The sequence below is a fragment of the Hyperolius riggenbachi genome, chromosome 6 (genome assembly GCF_040937935.1).
Source record: "Hyperolius riggenbachi isolate aHypRig1 chromosome 6, aHypRig1.pri, whole genome shotgun sequence".
In the NCBI taxonomy this organism is placed as follows: Eukaryota; Metazoa; Chordata; class Amphibia; order Anura; family Hyperoliidae; genus Hyperolius; species Hyperolius riggenbachi.
The window spans coordinates 370,615,007-370,633,604 of NC_090651.1; the positions used below are offsets into that span (position 1 = coordinate 370,615,007).

General features: G+C 45.5%; 1 protein-coding gene across 1 annotated transcript in view; it reads right to left on the reverse strand.

Moving 5' to 3' along the window:
• ATP4A (ATPase H+/K+ transporting subunit alpha) overlaps window positions 1-18,598 on the reverse strand; it is a 76,664-nt gene that overhangs the window by 19,088 nt on the left and 38,978 nt on the right. The window contains exons 13-21 of the mRNA XM_068243253.1: window positions 16,774-16,949; window positions 15,284-15,420; window positions 14,475-14,625; window positions 13,110-13,278; window positions 11,311-11,465; window positions 9,857-9,980; window positions 9,583-9,728; window positions 5,517-5,650; window positions 60-161 (exon numbers count right to left, since the gene is read on the reverse strand). Coding sequence (XP_068099354.1) covers window positions 60-161; window positions 5,517-5,650; window positions 9,583-9,728; window positions 9,857-9,980; window positions 11,311-11,465; window positions 13,110-13,278; window positions 14,475-14,625; window positions 15,284-15,420; window positions 16,774-16,949 — 1,294 coding nt within the window. The remainder of the gene's footprint in view (window positions 1-59; window positions 162-5,516; window positions 5,651-9,582; window positions 9,729-9,856; window positions 9,981-11,310; window positions 11,466-13,109; window positions 13,279-14,474; window positions 14,626-15,283; window positions 15,421-16,773; window positions 16,950-18,598) is intronic.

An 18,598-nucleotide genomic window follows, 5' to 3' on the forward strand; every position in this document is an offset into this window, starting at 1 on the left:
ATATGTTGGCACTTTATAAATACAATAAATAATAAGAATTACAGATGTTTTTTTCTTACCGGATGGGCATGAAGTTAAAAATGTTGGGCATCCCGGGGCAATAACAGAGGAAGTTACCCAAGCACAGTTGGAAGACAATAGCGATCACCAGAACTTTATTCCTAGGAGAGGAGAGGAAGAGCTATTGTAATTACTATTCATTTTTGCAGGACTTGCATTATCCACGGTACTGTACATCTTCATTCAGACTTTATTTCATGTTTAACATCGCTTAAAGGACACCTGAAGTGAAAGGAATATGGGAGGCTGCTATATTTATTTCCTTTTAAGCAATACCAGTTGCCCGGCTGTCCTGCTGATCCTCTGCCTCTAATACTATTAGCCATAGCCCCTGAACAAGCATGCAGCAGATCTGGTGTTTTTGACGTTATTGTCAGATCTGACAAGATTAGCTGCATGCTTGTTTCTGGTGTGATTCAGACACTACTGCAGCCTAATACATCAGCAGAACAGCCAGGCAACTGGCATTGTTTAAAAGGACATAAATAATGCAGCCTCCACATCCTACTCGCTTCAGTTTTCCTGTAAAGGGAACCTTAACCCTCCTGGCGGTTTATTAAAAATCCGCCAGGGGGGCAGCAAAGTCTTTTTTTTTTTTTTTTTTTATGTAGCGAGACAAAGTCTCGCTACATGATAGCCGCTGCTCAGCTCCGGCGATCGGAGAACGAGATCTCCTGGAGAGCTTCCCTCGTTGCCATGGCGACGGGCGGCATGACGTTACCGACGTCGTGATGTCATTGGGAGACCCGATCTACCCCTCAGCGCTGCCTGGCACTGATTGGCCAGGCAGCGCACGGGGTCTGGGGGGCCTCACGGCGCGGGGAGCGGGAGCGGCGGCGATCAGAGGGCACACGCAGCTAGCAAAGTGCTTGCTGCGTGCTGCAAAAAAAAAAAATATCAAAATCGGCCCAGCAGGGCCTGAGAAATCCCCCTGCGCGGCATAGCCCGTGCTCAGCACGGGCTTACCGCCAGGGAGGTTAAGTGACATCATGAGAGAATGAGAAGGAGTATGCACAGTGACAAACATACAACTCTGCTGTGTTCCTTTTCTTCTTTTTCTGCCAAAAATAATTAATATTCAGCTATGGAACTGACAGTTTCTCTCCAGTTGTATTACAGGGTCCCTCAGGGCGCTTTTACACTTAATGCATTTTAATGGGTTGCGCGCAATGCATTTTGGCATGCACAAAAAAGCATTCTGCCAAAACGTAATGCATTAAAATGCATTAAGTGTAAAAGGGTCCTCTCTGATAAGGAATTACAGCCATAAAATACTTTCCTGGCAGAAAACAGCTTCTGAGAGCAGGGGATAGATAAAAAAGGTCAATAGTTCATACATTTTAGCTTTCTGAGACACAGAAACACAGTGTCATTGAGTAGAGATAAAATAATCTACTTTTTAAAAATTTTAACCTAAGTTTTTAAACAAAACATAAAACTGTTAGATATTTTAAAAAAAGGGGGGTCATTTTTGGCAGGAGGATAGATGCAATTGTTTATATCATCAGCTTATTTTCACTTAAAGTGTACTCGAGGCAACATGATGCGATAAACGTGTATATACAGTGCAAAACATTAATAACCAGGCTGTTCATCTTTTTTGCTGCCTAAAAGAGTTAATTTTCAGGTATGGAAATGACAGCTTCTGTCTTGTTGGTACCTTGTCGGGAATATAGTAAACCTCACTGATAAGCAAATTACAACCATAAAAGTTTTCCTGGCAGAAAACAACTTCTGAGGGCAGAGGAGAGATAAAAAGGGTCAATAGTTAATGTATTTTAACGTTGGGACACTTAATAGACTGCCTATCGAGCAGACACAATACAACATTCAATATACTTTGTAAATGTTTAAATATAAAAAAAGACCATGGGATATCTAAAAAAGTCATTTTTAGGAGTAGGAGGATAAATACAATTGTCCATCTCATCAGTTTATTTTCACCTCGGGATCACTTTAAAGCATACATGAGTTCTGCATAATGCCTGTATGCATACTTATTAATTATTCAATAAAACGATTATATATATATATATATATATATATATATATATATATATATATATATATATATATATATATAAAGCATACATGAGGCCAATCTGGAAAAGAAAAGCTTTAGTCACTTGGGGCTTCTTCCAGACTCTAGAAGTGTCTCTGTCCAGCGCCAAAGTTTTGCTCTGCCCCAGGCTTCCTCCAGCTCCTCTGTAAGTTCCTGACTAGTGTTGATCGAACAGTGTTCGACACTGTTTGTTATTCCCCGAATATCAGGGTGTTTGGGTTCTGCTCGAACCCATCCGAGCACCTCATGGTGCTCTGCCGAACAGTGGTGCGGGGGGGCCGGGCGCCCAGCTGGAGGGGTAACGGGCAGGAAGGGGGAATTGGGCCTAGCGGCGGGGAGGGGGGATGGACCCCCCCTCCCTCACCTGGGTCCCCCGACCTCCGCTCCCCTCCAGCTTTAAAAAGTTAAGTAGCAACCACTACTATTAAGAGGTAACGGACGGGGATCACTCACCTCTTCCGGTTCCAGCGTGCGTTCCACTGACGTCACTTCCTGCAATGCCGCCCACTGTATTGTAAGTGCAGGAAGTGATGCCACTGTGCCCAATACCCCCTTCCTGCCCGCTACCCCCTCCAGCTCTGCGGCCCCCCACGGCTCGGTCCTCATAGACTTCAACAGGGTTCGGTGTTCGGCTGAATATGCCGAACATCTGGGTGTTCAAACAACACTATTCCTGACTCGCGACTCGGTCTAGGTCTTCTGCGTGTGTGAGTGTGCAGCCTCTAGTAATCACACTCCAGTGCACGGGAGCAGTCTGCACTTGCGTAGTTCAAGTTTCTCTGGACTGTGCAAGTGCTCCCGGGTATGGGAGCGTGATTACGAAAGGGGAGCTTTCGCAGAAGATCAGGACTCAGCCAGGGGTTGGGATCTTACAGAGGGGATGTTGGCGCTGGACAGAGACACTTCTAGGGGCCTGAAGAAGCCCCAGGTGCATAAAGCCTTTCCTTTTCAGATTGGCCCATATGTATCCTTAAAGGTTCACTTTAATTGGTTTTTGCTTTATAATTAAGGATGCTAATATTACACAAAAAGACAGTCACAAAGTCTACAAAGGAAGGATTGAACACCCTTTTCAATCTACCTGCTATGTGGCAGTGTTGTTAGGGAAGAGTCATATTTTGTAAGGAGAGTGAGACAGGTTTACTTTAAAGTCATATGACTGGTGTAATATTACACAAAAAGACAGTCACAAAGTCTACAAAGGAAGGATTGAACACCCTTTTCAATCTACCTGCTATGTGGCAGTGTTGTTCGGGAAGAGTCATATTTTGTAAGGAGAGTGAGACAGGTTTACTTTAAAGTCATATGACTGGTCTATTTAAAGCGGGATTGTCACCATAAAAATCAAATTTCAACAGCAACTGGTCTGAGTGTATGAAGTGATAAAGATGCTAATCCTGTATTCAAAACTTGCAAAACTTTTTCTGCTGTTATGGTTTGGAGTTATCACATACTTTAGGAGCACTGGCCCTAGTGCCAAACAGTGCCAAAGAGTTGAATGCTGGGGGTTATTTTTATCTATAATATATTCCTCCTCTTCCATTTATTTCCCTGCCTAGCTGCCTATTTGAAACACCCTCTGATTACTTTTGTTTACAAGCAAGGCTGAGGTGACTCAGTGATTGGATGTGTCAATAAAAAAAGACAGTGCAGTTCCTAGTATACACTTCAGTGGGAGTGTCTGAAGACTCTGGCAGGAGGGCAGCTAATCAATACATAATGAGCAAGAGAAGGGAGGGGGGAAAACAAGAGTCAGGGAGGATATGATGTCAGTGTTAGCTTGGCAAGATGGCCACTGCCTAGAATAGGATTTTCTGCTTTTCCTTTATAAAATTCACAGGAATCCTTATGTGGATAGCACAATACATCTGTTATGCAAGTAGAAGTAGTATTTATCTACTTATATATGTGTTTTTTATTTCTAGGTTAGCATGGGTGTCGCTTGTTCCTGGCGGTAAGCCCGAGCTGAGCTCGGGCTATGCCGCGCAGGAAGATATCTCAGCCCCTGGTGGAGCGATTTGCTCCATTTAAAATGCTGTACGCGCAGCTAGCACTTTGCTAGCCGCGCGTACAGCTCGATCGCCGCCGCCCTGCGGCGATCGCCCGTACACAGCGGCGCAAGAGGGCCCCCCCCCACCAGAGCCCTGCGCTGCCCGGACCAATGAGTTCCGGGCAGCGCTATAGGCTGGATCGGAGGTGTCTGACGTCAGGACGTCGGCTGACGTCCATGACGTCATTCTGATCATCGCCATGGCAACAGGAGAAGCCAAACAGGGGAGCGCGTTATATACGCGTTCCCCTGTTTGCTATTGATGCCGGCGACGATCGCACTAGAGGGCCACATGCGCCCTCTAGTGGTGTTTCATGTAGCTACCACTCTGGTAGCTTTACATGAAACACAAAAAAAAAATAAAAAAAAAAGGATTTTTGCCAATTTGGCAAAAAAAATTAACCGCCAGGAGGGTTAAGAGCTCTTTCACAGTGCAACGTTAAAATCGCACATTACAACAACATACAACGCACAGTAACTTACAGCTATGAAAAATTAATGGGCTGTTCACAGTGCACACGTTGCGTTGGTGTCTAACGCTGCACGTTAAATGAAAGTGCTGCATGCTGTGCGTTATACACATTTTTAGCTGTGTTAGACTGTTTGCACATGCTCAGTAATGTTTTTTTTTTTTTTTTAACGCATGCCACGTTTTTGTTCTATCACTGTGCGATGAAAACAGCGCACCAAACGCAAGGCTAAATAACGTCCAAGTTATAGTCTTTCAATGCGTTGCATTAGGGGCACGTTATGCGACCTTAATGTCGCATCAAACGCAACGTCTTACTGTGTAAGAGGCCTAAAGGAAGATTTAACTTTCACTAAAATTTACAATAAACATATATCAACAATGCACAACACTTTTTGTAATTTAGCAATATTAAAAAAAAAAATGTTATGTGGAACTAGCTATGCATTTTCAGGAATAACTGAAATCACTATGTGCAGATTTTTGCAAGCCTAGAATCTGTAGAGCGTTTGCAGTACAGGCTGCTCAGATTTTTTTTCCCTGCATGAGCAATAAGCTGCACAAATCAGTTAGGGCAGGTGTGGAAAAGAAGTAACACAAAGTCCTTGTGTTACTTCTATTCCGCATCTGTCCTGACTGATTGATTGGCAGCATTTCTTCACATTTTTAGTCTGTCCATCCATGTTAAGATCACCAAGGAATGGAGGTGTGTAAACATGGTAAAGAAGCTCAAACAATGTGTACGTTAGTCTTAGCAGTGTGCCGAGCTTATTCCTCAGTAAGAAGTTTTGAGTCAGGATGATACCATTTATATTATAAATGGACTTTCACTTCAGCTATAGACCTGTAATGCTATGAAGGCCTGCGGCTTTTACCTGAAGAACCCTTGTTGGAAGACGGAAAGACGCCGTGTTTTTCTGATCAGCACGTCAGAGATCTGGCACACCTCAATACTGATGAAGAAGACCGTGTAGCAGACGTATTGCTGGTACAAACGCTGGCTGAAGGTCTGAAAAATAATAGGTATGAAGGTTGGTGTTTCAAAATGGCACCTGACCGATACTTAACAGCGGCCAGCACATATCTTCTTAAAGGAGTCATCAGCCAAGGTATAAAAATGCTGATTTACTTGCCCGGGGCTTTCTCCAGCCCCTTGCAACCGACTGTCCCACGCTGGCCGCTCTGCTCTCCGCCACTGGCCCGGGGTCCCTGCACGGTACAGAGGACAACCTCGAGGTCGTCTTTACTGTGCCTGTGTGAAGCACTGCGTCTACACAGTAAGCCCCGGACAACGTGGCCTTGATTGGCAGCGGAAAGGACGCCTGGCGAGACGCTGTGCGGGGACCCTGGGCCGGCGGCGGAGAGCGGAGCTGCAGCGTGGGACATGTCAGCTGCAAGGGGCTGGAAAAAGCACCAGGTAAGTGAATAAGCTTTTTTATACTTTGGCTGATGATTCCTTTAAGCCACCAAATTCGGTTACCGAATTTATAAATATGTACAATGCATCCAGAAATTATTCTCGATGCATAACTATTTCCACATTTTGTTATGTTGCAGCCTTATTCCAAAATGGATTAAATTCATCTTTTTCCTCTAGAATTCTACCCACAACACCCCATACTGACAACATGAAAAATGTTTACTTGAGGTTTTGGCAAATTTATGAAATCACCTGTACATAAGTATTCACAGCCTTTGCTCAATACTTTGATACTTTGATCGCAATTTCAGCCTCTAGTCTTTTTGAATATGATGCCACACAGGGCCGGATTTGTACTCTACCGCCCAAGGTCATTGTCACCAGCCACCCCCCTCCAGTATAGGTAGCCAGATGACTCCTCCCCCTTTTTCTCCAGTATAGGTAGCCAGATGGCTCCCTTAATCCCTCCTTTTCCCACCCCCCTTCAGTATAGGTAGCCAGCTCGCCTTCACACTACAGCAGCCATCAGTGTCACTCATTTCTCCACTCATCTCCAATGCAGAAGCTTCCTCTTCCTTTCCATCACCAATGCTGCCCAAGTCCATAGCCACCGGCCACAATGCAAACGTGCACAGAAAGCAAGGTGGTTGCTGCACAAGCGGCTAGCAGCAGAGTACCGCAGTCAGGCACTCGCATTGCAGCATTTGCAAGCTTGTAAATGCTGCACCAGTTTAGCCTGCTGCTTTGGTACCCTTCCTGTGGTGCCCTAGGCCATGGCCTAGGTGGCCTTGGCCTAAATCTGGCCCTGATGCCACAAGCTGGGAACATCTATCCTTGGCATTTTCACCCATTCCTCTTTGCAGCACCTCTCAAGCTCCATCAGGTTGAATGGAAAAAGTTGGTATTCAGGCATATTAAGATCTCTCCAGAGATGCTCAATAGGATTTAGGTCTGGGCTCTGGCTGGGCCACTCAAGGACATTCACAGAATTGTTCGGAAGCCACTCCTTTGATATTTTGGCTGTGTGCTCAGGGTCATTGTCCTACTGAAAGATGAACTGTTGCCCCAGTCAGAGTTCAAGAGGGCTCTGGAGCAGTTTTCATCCAGGATGCCTCTGTACATTGCTGCAGTCACCGTTCCCTTTATCCTGACTAGTCTTCCAGTTCCTGCCACTGAAAAACATCCCCATAGCATGGTACTACCACCGCTAAGTCTCTTCTCCCATGATTGCTCAGTTTAGAGTGCCGGCCAGCTCTAGGAAGAGTCCTGGTGGTTTTGAACTTCTTGCACTTACAGATGATTGAGGCCACTGTGCTCATTGGGTCCTTCAAAGCAGCAGAAATGTTTCTGCAACCTTCCCCAGATTTGTGCCTGGAAACAAAGAGGTCTACAGACAATTCCTTTGACTTCATGCTTAGTTTGTTCTTTGACATGAACTGTCAGCTGTGAGAACTTATATAGACAGGTGTGTGTCTTTCCAAATCACCCCCATTCAACTGAATTCACCACAGATGGACTTCAAGTAAGATGCAGAAACATCACAAAGATGATCCGGGGAAACAGGATGCACCTGAGCTCAATTTTGAGCTTCATGGCAAAGGCTGTAAATACTTATATACATGTGCTTTCTCAATTGTTTTTTAATCCTACCTAATAATCCCTCTGTGTCTTGAGTCCTGTGACTGTCCCTGTGTGTGTGTGTCTGTGCATTTGCGCTACTGCGCGTGTGCCTTAGGGACACCCCGGGACAAGAGCAGGACAAGCCAGGGGGCCGGATGGGCGTGTGTGCACGTGCGGTGTGTGCATGCGCGCTGGCATGTGGCATGCACGCTGGCATGTGGCAGCGATGACAGACCTAGAGCCCGTTTTTAAACGGACTTAGGTCTACTAGTTTCTAATAAATTTGCAAACGTCTCAAGTGAACTGTTTTCACGTTGTCATTATGGGGTTTTGGGCTTGATTCATCAAGCTGCGCTGCTAAAGTAGTGCAGCTTCATGAGAGGAGCGCAAGCTCTGTGCACACTATGCTGCGGTAGTGCAGGGTAGCGTGTGCTGGTAACTTATGTGCACCTTGTAACTAACTGACGCTCCACTGAACCCACCCTGAGCCCCGGCTGGTCCAGTGGCTTTAATCGACGCGATCCTGTCAAGTGACAGTCAGCCTATTGGGCCAATCAATGTGCCAGGATCACTCACTATAAAGCCACTGGACCTGAGCTCAGGGCAGGACAAGTGGAGCGGCTGTTAGTTAGCGGCGTAAGTTACCAGCGCACTACCGCAGCATAGCGTGCGCTGTGCTCCCACTCCTCTTATTAACTGGTTCTGGACCTATGCATGTTGAATCTATGTCCAGCAGGTGGTGCTGCTGCTCTGACTGGATGTAGATTCAACGTCCTGCTAAATCGTGCATCACCGCCGATACCGCCTATCGCTCTGTTTTCTCCCCGCCGCAATACACTCGCCCTGCCATCTCTATGACGGCAGAGCTCTGTGAGCCAGTCAGGAGCCGTTTTCATTGGCTCCTGGCCCTGTCATCACTGAAAGCCAATCCAATTGGCTTCATTGAGTGACAGGGTCAGGAACCAATGAAACCGGCTCCTGACTGGCGCACACCGCTCTGCTGTCATAGGGACGGCAGAGAGAGCGACCTGCGGCAGGGATAGAACGGTGTGAATGGCGGGAGCGTCGGATTATTGCGGCGCTTCGTCGGGAGGCAGCTGTTTACAGTACCAGCAATCTCCGGACCCTAAAGAACCACTATTGCGAAATATTTTAAAATGTAAAATACATGTAAACACATACGAATAAGAAGGATGTTTCTTCCAGAGTAAAATGAGCTATAAATGACTTTCCTCCTATGTTGCTGTCACTTACATTAATTAGTAGAAATCTAACTGAACTGACAAGATTGTGACTAGTCCATCTCTTCATGGGGAATTCTTAGTATTATATTTATTCTTTACAAAAGCACTCCCTGCAAAAGACATATACAAAGATGTTGACTGCCCCATTCTCACTTGCACACTATTTTGGCAGTAGGATTGAGCAACTGCCATTCACCAAGTGCTTTTGAAAATAAAGAAAACCCCATGAATCCCCCATGATGAGATGGGCTAGTCCAAAACCTGTCATTTCTGTCAGATATCTACAATCTACTGTAAGTGACAGCAACATAGGAGAAAAGTAATTTATAGCTCATTTTACTCTGGAAGAAATGTACTTTTCATTTATGTATTTAAAATTTTACAATTTTTTGCGATAGTGGTCCTTTAAGGGGACTTCTGGTACGGAAGTGGTTCAGCTGCACTGCTTTTGCAGCACAGCTTGAATGAATCGAGCTTTTTACGTGTAAAATTCTGAGGAAGAAAATGAAATAATCCATTTTGGAATAAGGCTGTAACATGCCAAATTGTGGAAAAAGTGATGTGCAGTGAATATAGCACCGTGCTCACTTGATAACAGGAGTAGAGTTGGACATAGTTATCATTCATTAATTCATGACATGTAATGATGTGGCTCACCCATTGCTGCCCGTAGCTGTCCTCCAGGTCCTGTAGGTGTTGGTTTTCCCAGTTGGCACGCAGACCCAGGCAATATTTCGGGTACCAGCCTTCCACGGCCATGACAGTGAAGTAGTCTACAAACCCAGCGAATGACTGGATTACACCTGTGGCAAAAGTGGAAATGATTTTATGCGTTTAACGTGCCTGTTGCCCATAAACCTTCCAGGCAGACATTATCATCAGTGCATAATGAAAGGCCGCAACATGCCATTTGGCTTCTGTAGAAACTCACCGATCTGGAAGTAAGAGTAGACAGCGAGGGCCTCATTCACTAGCCGGTCCCGGCGAGGGTTTCGGGGTTTCAGGTGCATAATGTCGCTCTCCGCTCTCTCGTAGGCCAGCGACACAGAGGGGAACTAACCCAAGAGAAGAAATTCCATTTAGAATGTGAATTGAAAGCAAAATGTGTATTTCCATCTCGTCTTCCAGGCTAAAACTGCAGCCATTGTTTTGTGAAAATTCACAAAAAGACATTACCTATTTACCTCCATTAAGTACAGTAAGTAAATTTACTAAAGGGATCAGAACTGCAGCAAACTCCCAGCCCTGGGCCGCCCATGACGCCGAGTGATGCCACTTCCTCAGGGCGGCGTCAGTGTCAGAGTGGCATCCCGCCCCCCACCCTACCTCTTCTAGGGTTCCCCTCCGGTTCTCTCCTCCCCCTCCATGCAGAACAGCAGCAGCAGCATAAAGGCACTTACGTCCAGCCGCCTGGTCTCCCCTGTGATGTGCCTGCAGCCGCTGGGTCTACCTGTGATCTAGCCTCTATAGCTGCTCATCTACTTCCTGTCTCTGCTGCAGGAAGTAGATGTGCAGTGGTTACGAAGGGCAGATCACAGGGAGACCCAGCGGCTGCGGACACATCACAGGGGAGACCCGCCGTCGGCTGGAAGTAGGTGCCTTTACGCTGCCGATGCTGTTCTGCATGGAGGGGGAGGAGAACCCCGGAGGGGGACCCAGGGAGGAGAGAAATCCAGCGAGCAGCTGCCCCTCCCCTTCCTCTGGCGGGTGCTGTGCGATCATTCGGGAGGGGGAGGAGGGACGCATCCTCAAGTTTGCCTCAGGTGGCAAAAAATCAAGAACCGGCCCTGCAAACACGCACCGCACCGGCTCTAGGAGAGAATTTAGGACTTAAAGTGTAACCGAGGCGATATGTGACATGATGAGATAAACGTGTATGTACAGTGCAAAACATATTAATGACTTGTTTTATTTTGCTGCCTGAATGAGTTAATTTCTAGGCATGGAAGTGACAGCTTCTGTCTTGCCGGTAGCTTGTCGGAAATATAGTGAACTTATTGATGAGCAAGTTACAGCCATAAACATTTTCCTGGCAGAATACAACTTCAGAGTACAGGGAGAGATAAAATACATGACCTTTTTCTTACTCTGGTACACTTAATACGCTGCCACTGATTAGAGCCAGTAAAACATTCAACCTACTTTGTAAATGTTTAAATATAAAGGGAAAAAATGGTATACTTTAAAAAGTCATGTTTAGGATTAGGAGGATAAATATAATTGTTTAATATCATCAGTTTATTTTCACCTCAGGGTTCACTTTAATAGAACAGACTTGTCAGCACAGTGAGGATTAGCTCACAGAATCCCGTCCTATGAGTGATGACCGTATGTTCCTGGATTACAGATGATTAGATGGGAAGTAAGAGGTCATGAAATACTCACGATGTCAGTGCACAGCTCGATGAAAAGGATGGTGATGCAGCCCAGGGGGAGGGGAACACTAGCTGTAATGTAGATCAGATAGGGGGCCAGTTCTGGAATGTTCTTGGTCAAGGTGTAGGCAATGGACTTCTTCAGATTGTCAAAGATGAGGCGTCCTGGAAGGGAGAGCATAAAGCAAGTTAAAAGTTTTAACAATAGTAATTCCTGAATGTTTTGTAAAAATACATCAGAGGGCTTGACGTGTGAAGGTTCTCCAACATTGCAGAACATCAGTGATCCATTAAACTTGAGCAGAAAATACCACACAATTTTTTGCCGATAAGGGGGCAAAAAGTTGCAGCCAAGGTCACAGCAGACCACACAGAGGGCTACTAAACAGGGCTGGTTCTAACAATGGGCTGGGATGCATAAAAAGGGAAATAATATCTCGAGATGCTAGTATACTACTCCCTCTGTATAAATCACTTGTGAGGCCACATCTGGAGTATGGAATACAGTTTTGGGCCACACACTATAGAAAGGACATTGACCTTCTGGAACGGGTACAAAGACGGGCAAACTAAACTAATCAGAGGGATGGAAGATCTCACTTACCAAGAAAGGTTGGACAAACTGAGAGGTGACCTGATTAACATGTATAAATACATCAGAGGGTGAAACAAAAGCTTGGCAGATGAGCTTTTTGTTCCTAGGGTTGTACGACGGACAAGGGGACATGATTTGCATATGGAGGAACAAAGGTTTTGCCATCTATATAGAAAGGGGTCCTTCACAGTGAGAGTGGTTAAAATCTGGAACATCTTACCTCAGGAAGTAGTTATGGCAAACTCTATATCTGCATTTAAAGAGGGCTTGGATGCTTTCCTTGCATTAAAGGTCATCCACGGCTATAATTATTAGATAAATCCAGGAAGAGTTAATTCAGGCATTTATCTGACTGCCATCTGGAGTCGGGAAGGAATTTTTCCCTTTTAAGGCTAATTGGCCCAGGCTTTTTAAGGTTTTTTTGCCTTCCCCTGGATAAGCTGGGATATTTACAGGTTCAGCGTGGTGGTTTTTGAATTTTTTTTTAATTTACTGTATATAATCGAGTATAAGCCTAATTTCTGGGCCAATAAAAGTGGCTCAAAAGTGGGGGTCTCAGCTTATGCTCAAGTTACTACTCTTTGAGTAACCCCCACAGTGCCCCCACTATATGCACAGTGGTGCATTATCCGAGGGAGACCACACACTGGACATTTCCATGGGAGGTCCCAGCTATCCTCATCTGGAGTTGTAGCCTTGGAAGGCATACAGGGACAGCGTCTACTGAGTGGTGAGAATCCTTGTATTCTTATATCAAGTTTTACATACATGACTATGTGGCTCTGCATTCCTTGCTTTATTTTTATGCCAGCTTACACTCTGCATCAGGAGTTCTTTGCATGTCCATCTCCATTGTAGGCTTATGTTCTGGCTTATTATTGCAATCTGCTGAATTTATGCTGCTTTTCTAATATATGGTAGTGGCCGGCTATAGCTGTGTGTGGTGTTGTGGCTTTTGCCACCCCAGGCTTATACTCGGGTCAAACATTTTTCCAGTTTTTTTTAAGGGTAAAAGTTGGGGGTCGGCTTATACTCGAGTATATACGGGTATTACTTATTTATTTTTTTCCTGGTTGGACTTGATGGACGAATGTCCTTTTTCAAACAAACGAACTATGCAACTATGTAACGGTGACGAGAATCATGGGACAATGATACACTGACACTTGGTGACCAATGAATGTAAAAAGATTAGGCTTTCATTATCCTCTTACCCTGTTCCACTCCTGTGACAATGGAGGCAAAGTTATCATCCAGCAAGATCATGTCGGCTGCATTCTTGGCTGCGTCTGACCCAGCGATGCCCATGGCCACTCCAATGTCAGCCTTCTTCAGGGCGGGGGAGTCATTGACACCATCTCCTGTCACAGCCACAATGGCTCCCTGGAAAAGAAGTTTACATTGTGGATTGTGTGTGATGCCTTTGTGGAAAAAGGGATAATATTCTTCTTCTCTAGTCAGTACAGTTTCAGGATATCATCTACTGTTAGAAGACAGCAGGTACATTTTTAGGCATAGCCATTCCAGGCCACTGCCTGGAGTGCCATTGTTCCTGGGGGGCACCATGCCCCTGATGAAGCCCCTCCCCAAACTAAGCTCCACTCCAGAACTAAGCCACACCTCCCGACTGAAGCCATGCCCCCACGTGTGTTTGAGTATCCTTCTGTCCACCTTTGTGCCTCCTTCTGTCCCCTTGTGCCTCCTTCTGTCCCCTTGTGCCTCCTTCAGCCCCCAGTGCCACCTTTGTCCCCCTATGTCTCCTTTTGTCCCCCGTGCCTCCTTCTGTCTCACTTTGTGCCTCCTCCTGTCTCCTTGTGCCACCTTCAGTCACCCTGTGTCACCTCTGACCCCCTGTGCATCCAGAAAAGGATTAAGGTGAAATGGTGCCCTAGGTAAGCAATGACTTTGGTCCCACTCTTGATTGCCACCTACCTTTTTTTGGCAAGATTTGTTGGGGCTAGCATAAACCGGGCTCCTAGACTCTCTCCAGGCCCTCGGCACCTGCCTAAGTTGCCTTGTGGATGATCTGGCTCTGTGTGTTTCCCTCTTTCTCTGTCCCACTCTGCCTGCACCTCCTCTCTCCCTTTGTTCCGCCCTTGGTCCACTTGTCCCACTAACTGTGCTCTAACCTCCCCTCTGGAGTCCAGTGCTGTGCCTGTGCGACCATCATGTCTGTTTTCTGCTCCCTCTAGTGCCGGCTCTCCTCATGTCCCGTGTAATCACACTACATGTGGTAGGAGATGCTGGGCACTAGAGTGAGTGGTGAGCGGATGGGCCGAAGCACAGGACTGCACTCCAGCGAAGACGTGAGATCACAGCTTCTGCTGCACTATGCTCTGCATTTACACACTAAGCTGGGGGAGAGCAGCAAGGGCGTGTGCAAAAAAATGCGACAAGATTGTTGTTTATGCGCATCCACCCTACACAGCTTATGGTTTATATAACTTTGTGGGTCGGTGTTTTGTTTTTTGAGGAGATTTGGTGACACAGGACTTCTTGTCTGGAGTGACAAAATGGCTAGAAATGCTCCTGGGAGACAGAAAAACAAACCACAAGCTACTTTAGAGATGTTGACTTACCAGTTTCTGACAACTTTCTACAATGATGAGTTTCTGCTGGGGGGAGGTACGAGCAAAGACCATCTCAGGGTGCAGCTTAAGAGATTCTACCAGCTCCTCACTTGTCATGTCCTTCAGCTGGCCACCATTGATGACACAGGCCCGAGCGTCACTGCAGAGACAAGGTGCAAGTCATGTTCCCATTCTTTCATAAAATACTTCAGCTGTCTATAGCTACAGGAAGTCATATTAACACCTTGAAGAGCCCCTGTCTATTTTATCCAAAACAAAACAGGGATCTTGATTTTATTTTAGAATAGTAAGTAAAAAATACCCTTCTGGGCTTCCCCCTGAAAAAATACCTGGACCCCCCACCCAGAAAATGGCAAACGTCATTCTTGTTACTGCAAGACTAGCTAATGCAGTATGTTGGAAGTAGATTTAAATTAGATAGTGCTGTCCACAGCAGAGCGGGGGTTAACTTAACTGCCACCACCTACAGCCGATGCGTTTCACTCGTGGTCCACGTAACGCCAATACTTCCTCCTTCTGCATGCTATATGATGATGATCATGTCTGGAAGAACTCACGGAGATCATGTGATTAGCTTGGTCAGGTGACCAAACAAGTAAGTCTCTGATTTGCTACTTATGATCAGGATGTGATCACAGCAAATCAGAGCTTTGCAAATCTGTCAGCTGATCAAACAAATCATATCCTTCTGCATAAAGTTCTCCTAGACATGACCTTCACTAATGGCCCTGTACACATTTCTGAACTTGTTCTTTAGGATTATTATTTTTTTTAGAATCTGTGTTTGGCACCCTTACCGTTTGTTGACCTGTTCCACGGGAATTCGCAAGCGAGCAGCGATGTCCTCCACCGTCTCGCTGCCCTCAGAAATAATGCCCACACTGGCAGCGATGGCCTTGGCTGTGATTGGATGGTCACCAGTGACCATGATGACCTGAGATTCAGAGAGCACATATTGCATAAATCCAGGTGGAGACCCAGTCATCATCTTAACATTACTGAGATTCAGTTTTCATAAAACCAGTTCATTACATGGACCATTTCATGCATGCTTTCTTAGCATGCAGCCACCTCTCTGACTCAGATACACCTATGCTATGGTTAATTTGTGTTAATCTCTTTAACTGCTTCTGTGTACCATGGCTATCATAGTGGCTTGAAGCGCTAGGTTCCCACATTCAAATCCAACCACTACTTGCAAGGAAGTATGTATGTTCTCCCAGCAATTGCGTGGGTTTCCTCTACCTGGTTTTCTCCCACATTCAAAAGGCATGCTGATAAATTGACTGGTTCTCCCAACAAGAGATCTAAGGCTATGATAGGGACATGTTATTTCCATGGTAGGGATTATATTGTGAGCTCCTCTGAGGACAGCCAGTGACATGACTATGTACCCTGTAATGTGCTGCAGAAGATGTCAGTGCTATATAAATACATAATAATAATATGGCAGGACATAACACTATGACTATGGTAGGATTAGAGTGTGAGCTCCTCTGAGGACAGTCAGTGACATGACTATGTACTCTGTAAAGTGCTGCAGAAGATGTCAGTGCTATATAAATACATAATAATAATATGGTAGGACATTAGACTATGACTATGGTAGGATTAGACTGTGAGCTCCTCTGAGGACAGTCAGTGACATGACTATGTACTCTGTACAGTGCTGCAGAAGATGTCAGTGCTATATAAATACATAATAATAATATGGTAGGACATTAGACTATGACTATGGTAGGGATTATATTGTGAGCTTCTCTGAGGACAGTCAGTGACATGACTATGTACTCTGTAATGTGCTGCAGAAGATGTCAGTGCTACATAAATACATAATAATAATATGGTAGGACATTAGACTATGACTATGGTAGGATTAGACTGTGAGCTCCAATGAGGACAGTCAGTGACATGACTATGTACTCTGTAAAGTGCTGCAGAAGATGTCAGTGCTATATAAATACATAATAATATGGTAGGACATTACACTATGACTATGGTAGGATTAGATTGTGAGCTCCTCTGAGGACAGTCAGTGACATGACTATGTACTCTGTAAAGTGCTGCAGGATAATTGTCAATGCTATATAAATACGAAATAACGATTATATGGTAGGACATTAGACTATGACGATGCCTGGGATTGGATTGTGAGTCATGATTTGAATACAGGTAGAGGTGTTCTCCACAACAGCCAGTCGGTTTTCAGTTCTATGTAGTAGAATTCACCATTTTTTGTTTTTTTAGGCAATGTTTTTGTTCTCATCCTCTAGCCTGAGATACTCACCCGGATTCCAGCTGTCCTGCACTTCATCACAGCGTCGGGTACGGTGGCTCGAGGGGGGTCAATCATGGAGATCAGTCCAGCAAAGCACAGGCCACTGGTGGGAAAGTTCATCTCCTCAGAGTCAAAGCTATATCCACGGGGGTATTCCTTCTCATTCAGGTAGAGGTGGCAGAAACCTAGCAAAAAGAATTACAGCAAATATTGACACCATCTCTTCACTTTGGTTTCATGTAGGTTTAGTTTCAGTCCCACCTCTGCTCCCATGTTAGCTGCCTCTCCTCCTGCTCCTCCCCCTTATGGAGAGAAGTGTAGTGATGGTACTGCCACCTTACCTCATCCAGCGATGTCTGATCCGTTCACTGCAGCTGCCTGCTCTCCCTCTGTCTTCTACTTTTCCTATGATGTCACACGATAACTTAAAGGGGCACTACAGCAAAAAACTGTAAATTTAAAATATGTGCAAACATATACAAATAAGAAGTACAATTTTTCCAGAGTAAAATGAGCCATAAATTACTGTCCTCCTATGTTGCTGTCACTTACAGTAGGTTGTAGAAATCTGACAGAAGTGACAGGCTTTGGACTAGTCCATCTCTTTATAGGGGATTCTCAGGGATATATTTATTTTCAAAAGCACTTAGTGAATGGCAGTTGCTCTGTCCAACTGCCCAAAAACTGTGTAGCAAGCAGGGAAGCTGGCCAGCATCATTGTTTAAATCCTTTGTAGGGAATATCTTTATAAAGAATAAAAGCCTTGCTGAGAATCCACTATGAAGAGATGAACTAGTCCAAAACCTGTCACTTCTGTCAGATGTTTACTGCCTACTGTAAGTGACAGCAACATAGGAGAAAAGTAATTTAAGGCTCATTTTACTCTGGAAAAAAACGTACTTCTTATTTGTCAGTTTGCACATATTTTAAATTTTAAATTTTTTTCGCCATGGTGCCCCTTTAAGTAAGAAGACTTGAGACCAGGAGGCAGAATGAGTGCAGTGGAGGAGGATGGATTGGGTGGTGCTGGATAAGGTAAGGTGGAAGCATAAATTCTACACTTCTCTGCATAAGGAGGAGGAGGAGGAGATGCAGCTAATGTGGAAGGCCAGGAGGGGGAGCCCTGGGAAGAGGGGAAGAAGAAGTCAGTGCCATTTTCCCCATTTCACCCTCCCCCGGTAGTTACATCAAAGAGTTTCTATGTGTCCAGGCTCTTAATGTTTATCTGGTCTTGTATACCACTTTGGGGGAGAACATGACAGGAGTACTAGGGAAGGGCGTGAAATCTCTGCCTGGGATAGCATTATGGGAGTCAGCATGAAGTTTGCCCGCACATGCTATTGGTGAATGAATGGTGAAAGTTGTCCACACTCTTATGGGTGTTGAGAGAAGGTGTCCATGCATGTTATGGGGAGAAAGGGAGAGTGAAGATGTGCTGGCCACACTATTAACGGCAAAGGGAAGAGTTACATGCTATGAAGAGAGACGGGGGTGTAACAGGGGTGCAACAATAACCCCTGCAAGGGATATAGCCACGGGGGGCGGGGTTGGGGGTTAGGGGGAGGTGCCTGAGAGGGGGGCCCTGGCTCTGGGGCCCTCCATGGTTTTTTTTTAGGGACAGGAAGGGTGCAGCATAGAAAGGGGGAGCAACAGGCACAAACTGCAATGGGAAGGGGGTCCCAAACCCCCCTCCCTCACCTCGGGCTACCATAAGCTCACCCCCCCTCCAGCAATGACAGCTGGGGGCCCCCCATCCAAAGTTTTGCAAAGGAGGCCCAGTGATTTCTAGTTACACCCCTGAAGAGAGAAGAGTTGTCCTGCCCACACTTGTTAT